The sequence below is a fragment of the Phyllobates terribilis genome, unplaced genomic scaffold (assembly GCF_046119375.1).
Source record: "Phyllobates terribilis strain yellow unplaced genomic scaffold, ASM4611937v1 Scaffold_1__5_contigs__length_1240528914, whole genome shotgun sequence".
Taxonomy (NCBI): Eukaryota; Metazoa; Chordata; class Amphibia; order Anura; family Dendrobatidae; genus Phyllobates; species Phyllobates terribilis.
Genome location: NW_027362761.1, coordinates 382,311,885 through 382,324,968, shown reverse-complemented (window position 1 = coordinate 382,324,968; position 13,084 = coordinate 382,311,885). Strand labels below are relative to the sequence as shown.

The 13,084-nt window shown below is 44.0% G+C and overlaps 1 protein-coding gene across 6 annotated transcripts in view; it reads right to left on the bottom strand.

The window, feature by feature from the left end:
* The window catches only part of LOC141264079 (uncharacterized), a 127,310-nt gene that overhangs the window by 46,967 nt on the left and 67,259 nt on the right, over positions 1-13,084 (bottom strand). For 5 of the 6 annotated variants that reach the window (XM_073676422.1, XM_073676423.1, XM_073676426.1 and 2 more), the window contains 3 exons: positions 9,190-9,282; positions 978-1,070; positions 531-643 (listed from right to left, as the gene is read on the bottom strand). In XM_073676422.1, the coding sequence (XP_073532523.1) occupies positions 531-643; positions 978-1,070; positions 9,190-9,282 (299 nt within the window). The remainder of the gene's footprint in view (positions 1-530; positions 644-977; positions 1,071-9,189; positions 9,283-13,084) is intronic. The other variant, XM_073676424.1, reaches the window with a different exon arrangement.

Below are 13,084 nucleotides of genomic sequence, written 5' to 3'. Positions count from 1 at the left end.
ACATTAGGCTAATTATTAGCATTGTACTGCCCCGTCTTATATTCCTCAATTAAATCAGCAGCTAAGCTTAAAGGAGTTGTTCACTATTAGGATAACCCACTCTTAAATACAATATTCCCCAGTGTAAAATAAAAATAACAGATACTCACCTTCTGCACCGGTGCCATTCCAATAATGTTGGTGTGGGTCTCCTGGAGCTCGAAAGATAATGTTATGCCATGTGAGCGCTGCAGCCTATCGCGCTGCTATTCCCACACTTTTTTCCAAGTTTCATCTGGGGGAAGTTTAAGTGAAGCAGCCCATTAGTGGCTATTATTTGGCTGCAGGGCTCACGTGGCATAACAATGTATACTGAGCACCGGGAGGAGCTGGTGCGGTAGGTGAGTCTGTTTTTTTTATTTTATAGTCTTTAAGTGTGGGTTGTCCAAGTGTGGACAACATCTTAAATATAGGACATATGGATACTGAATTCATATACCATTTTTCCATATAATATTAATGTCATTTTTGTCTGCTCTGTTATTTGTTACCTGAAGTCCTCCTCTGTGATCTGACTTTCCCTCACTCGTGACTCCATCTTCACAACTTCTTTTTGAGTAGTCTCCAGTAGATCACGTAGAGACTGCAGGTCATGGTACGTTTCCTATCACAAACAGAACATGTAATCTTTCACCATATGTCAGAGTTAGATCTTACAGTCTATCTGTGGTTATATAACTGTGCAGATGTAGCAAATAATCTGACCCTAAAGGAAACCTGAACAACATTAATATGGGCTACAGTAGTGCGCAATATCAGCCTCTTACAGAAAAGGAAAACATCAAAACAATGAATGTCTTCATCACCAAGATTTTACTCAGGGTTAGAAAATAGAAGAAAATAGCTAAAAATCATTTTTTTTATATACAGTTAGTATTTAGTAGTCAGGTTGTGAAATATAGGGGATGGCAGAAAATCATGCTGGAAAGATTAGTTACCTTTTTCTGTTGCAAAACGTCATTAAACAGCTGTTCTGCCTCCCTGTACTGAGATCTCCTTTGTGACAACCTCTCTTCTTCACTGGCTACATCCTATGATATTACAAAAAAAAGTGTTGAGAATTAAAGGGTTTGTCTGGTCTTTCTGTAATAATCTGCAGTTACTCTATGTGACTGCGGACTCCTGGATCCTCGCAGCACGTGCACCGCACACTGTCAGGATTCCTCGATGTTGGTGGCATGTGAACAGAATGTAGCTGAAAGTATGCAAATCGCATACCACCCGCTCTTGCTGTCAACACCAGAGAATCTTGGGAGCATGTGGTACCCGCGCTTTGAGGATACATAAGTTTGCAGTCATATAGAGTGACTGCAGACTTTTAGTACAAGACCGGACAATCCCATTAATGTAATAATAAATATAATATATGATTTTCGGGGTAATTGGACTAAAGAAAATAAAAAAGATATTTAAGAAAAAAAAAACCTCTGACATTAAGTGGATGACAAAACCCAACCAGTTAATCTTTAGATGTCCATTTAAAGGGAATCATCTGTCAACAGAATTTCAACTCCCAAGCTACTTATAGGTGCATGTAGCCCTTTCAAAGACAAGTTCAGCAATTCCTTTACATGGCCGTTTCTTTGCTGCTGAAAAATCAGAGTATGAATTGATATGCAAATGAGGCTGAAAGGCTATGGTAGATCTGAAGCCTCTGGAACTCCAGCACTATTCCCTACCCAGCGCTGTGCTCTCCTGCTTTTCTGACAGCCTCGTCTATGCTGTGTGACTTCAGGCAAAGGAGCCCAAGGAACAAAAATGAAAAAATGAAGGTCTCAAGGCGCTGTCTCACCGGATTAATTTAAAATAAGTGTTTTATTAATAAAACAACGCGTTTCTAGAGTGGACCGCTCTCTTCATCAGGTACAAATAAAAACATACATACAGAGTGAATTGCATTCTTATAAGTACATAAACCAGGTGTAGGTGTTTAGATTCATTAACTATTTAACTCTTACCATGTAATCACTTTTCAGTAGAAACATATACCCCCAGATATTACTCAGAGCGGTTAACAATCAAAAAATCAATATATTCCTATTCAAACTGTATGGCCTATACATTCATTCAATCCTTCAGGGACTAATGTGGACAATTTAAAAATCGAGAAACTTTCCCTATTCACCAATCTTTGATATCTATTGGTATGACTAGCTGGTATTTGTTCTATTATAATGAGTTCTAGATTGGCGTTTTTTTTTTCATGTACATGAAAAAAATGCCTCGACAAACTGTGATTCATGATCCCATTTTTTATATTAGACCTGTGCTTATTCATCCTGAGATGTATTGGCATGGTGGTCCATCCCACATATTGCAATTTGCATTGACACTGCAATACATAAATGACATACGAACTGTAACAATTAAAAAACGTCTCTGTTTATTTTATTGTTTCAGGCAAAGGAGTGTCAGTCAAGCAGGAGGAGGCGACTCTGGACAGGGAACAGAGGTGGAGTGACAGAGGTTTCACATCTACAGTCTCATTGGCATAGCAGTTTAAATGCTACTTCCTCAGTAAAGAAAGAATGAATTTGCCAAGTAAAGATATTGCAGGACTTGTTTTTGAAAGAGTATGTGCAAATATAAATAGTTTTCAGTGTGAAGTCATGCTGACATATTCCCTTTAAAGACTATGTGGACACCTATTTTTTACTATACTATATGTATTATTTGGATAAATATTTGTACAGTTAGTTAATGAAAAATTTTTTTACAGTTTTTCTTCTTTAACTTGCATGTGATACATTACAATGCAAGCTGCTCAATTCCACTCAGTCTTCATCCTGACAGCCAGTTGCCTGTCTGCTCAGTATTCAGTCCATTTCTCTCATGAATACGCCTCTAAACACAAATTAAATCAGATATCTGCGTACTTGCACATTAACATAAAGGGAGTGTGGGGCTGGAGATCGGGTTAACATGGCTGTCTGACTTAAGATTGAATGGATTAGAGCAGCTTACAATACACTATGACATGTGCAAGCTGCAGAAGAAAAATGGTCCAAATTTTTGTCTAATGGGGTATTCTCAAGTTCTTACATTGCTTTAATTAAATAAACAGCATAAAAATAAGCAAGTTAGCAATTGACTTGTATTTTCTGTCTGCTGCTATTCTCCTGTAATGAGAGATTTTATCTTTTAGTGTACAACTTGTTTCCATAGAGCACTTGCCTGCTCAGAGGCAATAGTAACATTCCAGGAGGATGGTTAACTCTTAACATACAAGTCAGCTCTCTCCAGTCTATTGATTTAAATACAGCAGTTAGATACTCACTTCCCTCCCCCTCTTATCTTCTGAAGAGATACAGTTATAAATCACCACCCTGGAAGCCTTCACATTAAAGCGCACCTGTCAGCAGGATTGTGCTCAGTAAACCACATACACTGTCAGGTGGGCGCCGTTACACTGAGTAAAATGATACCTTTGATGATGAAATCCATCCAGTGATTCTTTTAGAATCTTCATTTTAATTTCTGCCATAATGATATGCATGTGCTCTGGTGCTCTCATTATGTATTCATGTATTCCTATCTGTGACTTGTGACAGATCACTGTGCTTTCAGTGGCTTGTCTACTATTTTACATACTGACTTTGTAATTTCTGTGTCAAATTGAAATATACATTCCCAAAGTGGCCGCCACGGCTACCAGCGCATGCGCAATAGCAGGTTTCATTTGCCGAGAAATGCTACTGCGCACGCGCTGGCCCCATTTTGCTTTTGGAAAAAGAATTTGGGTGCAGCAATATGGCATAATAATATGCATGTGCTCTGGTGCTCTCAGTATGTAAAATAGTAGGCAGGTCACTGAAAGCACAGTGACCTGTCACAAGGCACAGGTAGGAATACATGAATACATAATGAGAGCACCAGAGCACATGCATATCATTATGGTAGAAATGAAAATGAAGATTCTAAAACGGATTTCATCAATAAAAGTATCATTTTACTCAGTGTAATGTCGCCCACCTGACAGTGTATGTGATTTACTAAGCACAATCCTGCTGACAGGGGCGCTTTAAGTATCCAAATAATGGCTCTCTGCTCTGTCCAGAGCCCTGTGCTTGTTCAGATGCCTTCTTATCTCTATTTGTAAAAACAGGGATAAAAGTGTAGACTCACCACTGATGGCTGAATGTGATATAGCAGAACTTGTGCTGAGCTTTATAGTTCTACAAATACTACAGGTCTATTCACCAGAACTCTCACTCAAGGAAGAAAGCCCACCCTGCTAGAACCCAGGAAATAAGGAAAGTGTAAGGAGATTGCATTGTTCTGAACTGCTCAAAAACAACCTGAGAACACCCCTTTAAAACCAGTTGCAGAAATGTTTTATCTCACATAAGGCTACGATCACCCTATCAGTATTTGGTCAGTATTTCACATCAGTATTTGTAAGCCAACACCAGGAGTGGGTGATAAATACAGAACTGGTTCACGGGTTTCTATTATACTTTTTCTCTGATTGTTCCTCACCTGGTTTTGGCTTACAAATACTGATGTAAATACTGACCAAATACTGATAGTGAATTATGTGTATTAGGCTACGGTCACACTAACAAAAAAAAAACCAGACAGATTTTCAAACTTTCTAGACCATAGAGAACTGTATTAAAGGCATTTTGCCATATGAAAAACTTTTTTAATGCATTCGCCTTAGTCATATGGCAACAGACTTTGTCTTTTAATTCATTTTTCCACATGGCTTAATGCCATGTTTCTAATGATTGGGTGAGGGGGGACGGGGTGTTGCCAAATAACAAGGTAGTAAAAAAAAGTACAATAATATATTTGCCTACTAGGTGAGGCTTATACTCAAATAGTATAATAATGTGCAATGCAGGCTGTAAAGTGAGCTTGAAAAAAATCTTACATACTTAGCTGCTATGATCAATTATGATCTGCAAGTTTGCACTAACACCATTAAAAATTTAAAGGGAACCTGTCATCACGGTTTAGTATGTTAAAATAAAGGTATGGTCATAGTGGCGCTTTTATACTGATTTAATAGATACCTATAGGGAAGAAATCCACATCCTGGTTCTTGTTTAATTCATGTTAGAAGTTTTTGTGCAATATCCTCTTCATACATCGAGGCAGGTCTGTGGGTAGGGTTATTGGCTCTGCCGTGGCCCCCTCTGCGTTTGTACAAGCCTCCTTTCTTAAAGTTTGTGCTAGCGCCGCCCTTGCTGCTGTCGACGTTTATGCACATTCTTCTCCCAGTGGTCTTCAGCAAAATGGCATCAGTGGCGGCGCATGCGCAGAATGACATTCGAATGTCTTCAGAAAATTGACAAGCCGAGATCTCAGTCAGAGCTTGCGCTGCCACTGGCACCAATTTACTAACCCCTGGGCTTGATGTCAGCTGGCAATACAAATGGGAAGAGCGAGGCTAAGCATCAGATTTGGCGCATCTTGTGGATACGCCATTTCTGGGGCGGCTGAGGGCTGATGTTGGCAGCCAGGAAGGGGAGGCTATATCTCTGGCCCCTTCCCAGGCTATTAATATCAGCCCACAGCTGTCTGTTTAGCCTTTTCTGGTTTGAATTTATAGGGGGACCCTACGTCATCTTTTTTCTGGGGTCCATCATTGTGTGCTGGTCACGCTGAACTCAGGGAGACTAAGCGACAATGATGAGAGCTGCCTTCAGCACCCGGCGCCTGGGATTAGCGCAAACTGTACCGCTTTTTCCCAGGCTCTGGTACGTGTCACGCTGACGACACACGGATGTCATTAGTGTGCACGTGTGCGGCTCGCATTTTGTCTAAGCTACACAAAAAAACTGACCGTGTGTCTCCATGTGAGTGTTTGTATACGCTACAAAATTAGCAACACCAAAACAAAGCTCTAGTGGCTCTATGTATATACTGCTTGATGCAGATTGCTGGTGTGTCTAGCCCATAATCTAATACAGCTAATGTGCAAAAAATGGCTAAAGGGAACTTACATGTCCGGTGGACTGGTGTGAAATGTGGTCCTAATGCCCCAAGAGCCACGAGAGCTTAGTTTTGGTGTTGCTAATTTTGTAGCGCATACAAACACTCACATGGAGATTTAACATTGGTGATTTTTTGATACATATAAATGTCATGGATATGTCAAATATTTGCATTATGTGATATATATATTGAGCTATTAGACTTTATTTTGGATGTCATTCATTTTAAAATATAAACATATGCAGACTATTTATAATTTAATATCTGTGATAGTCACACTATATGGTGTGATCGCCATTGTGTTTACTCTGTTAAACTGATGTTGTTTTTCTATTGTTTATGTCAATAAAGATGTAAATTTTAGAGGAAATAGACACCTATTGGTTTCTTTTGGTGGTAATTGCAGTTTTAGGTGTGTCCTCAGAGAATAGGACTAAGTTTATTTATGCTCTTTATGTTGGTAGTCGGTGATAATCTCCTGCTGATAAAATACTGATTGTATCGAATAATAATAATAATTTTTATTTTCTATAGCGCAAACATATTCCGCAGCACTTTACATTTCAGAGGGGACTTGTACTGACAATAAAGACATAACATAGTAACACATAATTCATTTTTTTTTCTCATTAAAGTACATTCTGCACCCCATCTTGACTGAAAAAAAAACAGAAATGTAGAAATTTTTACAAATTTATTAAAAAAGAAAAACTGAAATATCACATGGTCATAAGTATTCAGAACCTTTGCTCAGACACTCATATTTAAATCACATGCTGTCCATTCCTTGTGATCCTCCTTGAGATGATTCTACTCCTTCATTGGAGTCCAGCTTTGTTTAATTAAACTGATAGGACTTGATTGGGAAAGGCATACACCTGTCTATAGAAGACATCACAGCTTCACAGCTCACAGTGCATGTCAGACCAAATGAGAATCATGAGCTCAAAGGAACTGTCCAAGGAACTCAGAGACAGAATTGTGACAAGGCACAGATCTGGCCAAGGTTATCAAAAGAATTTCTGCATTACTCAAGGTTTCTGAGAGCACAGTAGCATCCATAATCCTTAAATGGAAGAAGTTTGGGACCACCAGAAGTCTTCCTAGACCTGGCTGTCCAGCCAAACTGAGCAATCATGGGAGAAGAGCCTTGGTGAGAGAGGTAAAGAAGAACCCCAAGATCACTGTGGCTGAGCTCCAGAGATGCAGTAGAGAGATGGGAGAAAGTTCCACAAAGTCAACTATCACTGCAGCCCTCCACCAGTCGGGCCTTTATGGCAGAATGGCCCTATGGAAGCCTCTCCTCAGTGCAAGATATATGAAAGGCCGCATAGAGTTTGCTCAAAAACACATGAAGGACTCCCAGACTATGAGAAACAAGATTCTCTGGTCTGATGAGACAAAGATAGAACTTTTTGGTGATAATTCTAAGCGGTATGTGTGGAGAAATCCAGGCACTGCTCATCATCTGCCCAGTACAATCCCAACAGTGAAACATGGTGGTGGTAGCATCATGCTATGGGGGTGTTTTTCAGCTGCAGGGATAGGACGACTGGTTGCAATTGAAGGAAACATGAGTGCGGCTAAGTACAGAGATACCTGGATGAAAACCTCTTCCAGAGTGCTCTGGACCTCACACTTGGCCGAAGGTTCAACTTCCAACAAGACAATGACCCTAAGCACACAGCTAAAATAACAAAGGAGTGGCTTCAGAACAACTCGGTGACCATTCTTGACTGGCCCAGCCAGAGCCCTGACCTAAACCCAATTGAGCATCTCTGGAGAGACCTGAAAATGGCTGTTCACCATCCAACCTGACAGAACTGGAGAGGATCTGCAAGGAAGAATGCCAGAGGATCCCCAAATCCAGGTGTGAAAAACTTGTTGCATCATTCCCAAGAAGACTCATGGCTGTACTAGCTGAAAGGGTGCTTCTACTCAATACTGAGCTAAGGGTCTGAATACTTATGACCATGTGAAATTTCAGTTTTTCTTTTAATAAATTTGCAAAAATTTCTACATTTCTGTTTTTTTCAGTTAAGATGGGGTGCAGAGTGTACTTTAATGAGAAAAAAAATGATTTTTTTTAGAATTTACCAAATGGCTGCAGTAAAACAAAGAGTGAAAAATGTAAAGGGGTCTGAATACTTTCCATACCCACCGTAAGTGAGGTGATAGGCCAGTTTAAAAAAGTGCGTTTTTAGGGCACACTTAAAACTGTGGGCATTGGGAATTAATTGTCCTGGGTAGTGCATTCCAGAGCAGTGGCGCAGCTCATGAGTCTTGGAGACGGGAGTGGGAGGTTTGGATTATTGAGGATGTTAGTCTTACGTCATTAGCGGAACGGAGAGCATGGGTGGGGTTATAGACAGAGATGAGAGAAGAGATGTACGGTGGTGCAGAACTGTGGAAAGGTTTGTGGGTGAGAGTCATTCGTTTATAACGGAATGACTGGCACAGGGTGGAGGCATCGGTGTATCGGCTGGAGAGGAATATGATCCTGGCTGCTGCATTAGGGAAGGATTGGAGAGGGGAGAGTTTAGTAAGAGGGAGACCGATTAGTAGAGAGCTGCAGTAGTCTAGACGAGGATGAATAAGAGCAACAGTAAGAGTTTTTGCAGAGTCAAAGGTAAGAAAAGGTCGAATTCTACAGATGTTTTTGAGATGTTGGTGACATAAGCGAGCGAATGATCGAATGTGGGGAGTGAAGGAAATATCTGAGTCAAATATAACCCCAAAACAGCGGGCGTGCTGCAGGGGCGTAATGGTGGAGTTGAAAGGAAACACAAGGAGTTCAGTTTCTGACAGATTCAGTTTTAGAGGGAGGACATGATGTTAGAGACAGCGGAAAGACAATCACTGGTAATCTGTATTAATGCAGGGGTGATGTCAGGAGACAATGTGTAACTACAACACACAGCCTAATAAGTGACACTGTAATCGGGATCCTGTGCCCTATATTATGCTGCTCTCCGATTAAATAGGAAAAAAACTGCAGACAGATTCACTTTAATCATAGGCCTTTACTTTTGCACCATTCTTTTTGAATCATCCGGTCTTGTTCTGAGCTACATTAAATTACATTCTTTTTATTTCACTACTAAAACTGATATCAGTGTGTCATATTCCTTAGATAATATATGTGCTTTATAATACATCATGAGTAGAGACCAGCCTTGCCTCTGGGAAGCGGTGTATATTACTTACCCTGCGCAGTTTGGCAGTAGTTTCCTCCAGCATCACCCGTTCAGTCACAAGTTTTTCAATGATTCTCCGGTTCTGTGTTTGCTCAGGGGAACGCTGTAATAAAAAAAAAAATATTTCCTTAAGGCTGAGTTCACACGATGCGTATTTCATGCGTTTCCGCGGCGTTTTTGCAGTTGCGGAAACGCATGAAAAACGCATGGTAGAAGGGAAGCAATGTTCCCCAATTGAAATCCGCATGTGCTGTGCCCATGATGCGGATTTTTCCGCAGCGTAAACGCTGCGCTCAAAAATCCGCAGCATGTCATTTAATTTTGCGGAAACGCGGCGTTTTCGCCGCCATTGACTTGCATTAGAACGCGCCAATTCCGCAAGACTGCATCTGTACTTGCGTAATTGGTGCGTTCTAATGTGCGGATGGTACCCGAGTGTGGAGGAGAGGAGAGTCTCATCCACACCCAGGTACCATTAAAAAAGCTGTAAAAACAAGAATAAAATAAAAAATATATATATACTTACCATCTGTCGGCCCGCGCAGCGCTCCTGCTTGCTTCCCGGCACTTGCAGTGAGTTGTAGGACCTGCGGTGACGTCAGAGTCATGTGACGGGTAACGTGACGCTGACGTCGGCAGGTCTTTCAATTCAAAGTTGCCGGCAGCCGGGAGAACGGAGTGAGCAGGACAGCGCGGGCCATCGGAGGTAAGTATATACACTCTCTCGGGTCACACTATATAAATCCATGCTGTTTGCATGGATTTATATAGTGTGACCTAGTTGTCAAGCACTTTCCAAGTGATGCTAAAATCGCCTGGAAAGCGCTTGTCAATCTGCATGCGGAAACGCATGTGAATCCGCATGTGGATCCGCATGTATTCTGCAGGAAAAACGCATGCACAATCTGCATGCGTTTTTTCTGCCAGGGAGATGCAGAAATTATGCAGAAATTTTCTGCTTCATTTCTGCATCGTGTGCAAATAGCCTAAAAGGGTTTTCCCACAAACAAAGTACACTTTAATCAATAGATCTTGGAATAATAATACATTTCTCAATTGGATTTGTTATAAAATGTTCCTGTGCTGAGATAATCTTATAAATGTGGTGCTTTACATTACAGAGTTCATCACAAATGCAACCATAACCAAAATGACCACAGTGACAGAAGAATATGCAAAATGACATAGAAGCTGTTTAAAAAGCCCATAAAAACAGATTAAGTTCACATGACTGGCATTAATATGCAAAACTCTGAGACCTACATCTGCCATGTAAATCCCTTTTCACTGAATGAGCCAGAACATTTCTACTAAAGCTTATGTGTGTAGCCTGCTGCTAGGCAGGGACGCCGTTCCTCTCACCTCCCTGCTCCGTCCTCGGCGTCCTCTTCCCACGCTGCTGGCAGCGCTCTCCGCTTCCCGGGCACTGTGCTTAGGGCGCGCGCGCTCCCTCTCTCTTAAAGGGGCCGCGCGCGCCGTCCTAAGGAGTCCCCGGCCAATTGCCGGTGGAGTTCCCATATATAAGGCACCTCCTCCAAAGTTGTTGCAAAGCCTTTCACCTCTGCTTCAGCCCTCAGGTCCCGTTGCCAGTCTGTTTTCCAGCTCTGTCTACCTGCTTGCATTCCCTGCGGTCCGACAGTCTGTCTACCAGCATCCGCCAGTCTGTCTATGGACCAGTCCGCCTGCGGATCAGGAAGCACCTGCCTGATACCTGCCTGAGACCACCAGCCAGCCAGCCGAGAGACTCTTATCCGCTCACCTGGGAGCGCTCACCTGCTACCCGCCAGCTAGCCTACCTGGAGGCTCTGCCGTCACTTGCCGTGACCACCTGCCAGCCAGCCGAGAGACTCTTACCCGCTCACCTGGGAGCGCTCACCTGCTACCCGCCTGCTAGCCTACCTGGAGGCTCTGCCGTCACTTGCCGTGACCACCTGCCAGCCAGCCGAGGGACTCTTACCCTGCTGTCACTTGCCGTGACCACCTGCCTGTCTAGAGACTCCTACCCTGCTGTCACTTGCCGTGACCACCTGCCTGTCAAGAGACTGTTCCCGTCACTTGCCGTGACCTCCTGCCCTTCTATCCAGAGACTGTCCCTGTCACTTGCCGTGACTACCTGCCCGCCATCCCTGGGAGCCACCCGCTTCCTTACAAGGACTGCCCCTTTGTATAGTAGCTCAGAGGTTCCACCTCCCAGACCCGTTACAGTTTGCTCGGGCCATGGAACCCGGTGGCACCCAAGCTCCCTCGCTCTCGGACCTATGTCATGAACTTTCCCGTCAGAGGTCCCAACAGGACTCCATCTTGGGCCACCTGCGTAGTGTTCACTCCCGCCTGGACACACTGACTACCTCGTCGGGAGCTGCTTCCACTCGCACAACTTCTACCCCGGCAGCGCCGCTGCCCATCAATACCATGGTATCCTTTCCCGGTCCCCGCCTTTCCGCTCCGCCTCGTTTTGGTGGAGATCCCGGTCAGGCACGGAGCTTCATTAACCAGTGCACCCTGCACTTCGAACTTTTGGCACACCAGTTTTCCACCGACTGAGCCAAAGTGGCCTTCATCATGTCCCATCTCACTGGGGAGGCACTGGCCTGGCTAAATCCTCTATGGGAGAGAGGAGACCCTATGGTGTCCAACCTGCCAGCCTTTCTCACGGCCTTCCGGAAAGTCTTCGACGAACCAGGACGAAAGACCTCATCCGCCTCATCTCTGCTACGCCTCCATCAAGGGAGTCTCACCGTGGGCCAATATGCCATACGGTTCCGTACCCTTGCTTCTGAGCTTGCCTGGGATAACAACGCCCTGGTGTCCGTCTTCTGGGAAGGTCTATCCGGCCGGATTAAAGATGAAGTTGCCGGTCGGGACATTCCTACCACTCTCGACGACTTAATAACTCTTGCCACCCGGATTGACATCCGGTTCCAGGAGCATACCAAAGAGGTCACCCGTGAGAGGAGGTTTCCTCGCCTTGCTCCTACCTTCCAGAATCCCGTCACTTCCTCTGTTACTCCCCAGGCGCACTCACCCGAGCCTATGCAGGTCGACCAGACCAAGATGGTCAAAACCCATCAAGAGTCACGCCGTGCCAAGGGGAGCTGCTTCTACTGTGGCAGTAAGGAGCACTGGATCCGTTCCTGCCCAGAGAGGTCGGGAAACGCCTGTGTCTAGGATCCCTCAGAGAGGTCATCCTAGACAAGAGTAAACCCTCTCCATCTCTGATGCTGTCGGTCTCTATCATCTGCGGGGAGAACCGTTACTTTGAACTAGCTCAACTTGATTCTGGAGCTGCCGGAAATCTCATTTCTCAGTCCCTGGTAGAGAAATACCGCATTCCCACCAAACCTCTGGTCGAACCCTTATCTGTCGCCTTTGTGGACGGGGGTCTCTTACCGCATCCCATCCAACTTATCACCGAACCCATAACTCTGCAGGTGGGAATGCTGCACTCTGAGAGCATCTTCTTTCATGTTCTACCTGGACTCTCTCATGCCCTTTTGCTTGGCCTACCTTGGCTCCAGAAACATGCACCCGTGCTTGATTGGCAGACCGGGGAAGTCCTTCGCTGGGGACAGGACTGCCATAAGACTTGTTTAGTTCCCGTTCGTCCTGCCCGTCCTTCTCCTCCCCCAGCCAATCTACCCGGCCTGCCGGTACCCTATTGGTCTTATGCTGATGTCTTTAATAAAAAGGAAGCAGAGGCATTACCTCCTCATAGACCATACGATTGCCCCATCGACATGGTACCTGGCGCTACTCCGCCCCGAGGGCGTATCTACCCTTTGTCCGCTGCTGAGACCCGGTCCATGTCTGAATATATCGAGGAGAACCTGGCCCGGGGATTTATCCGGAAATCTACCTCCCCGGCGGGAGCAGGCTTCTTCTTCGTTAAAAAGAAGGACGGCTCA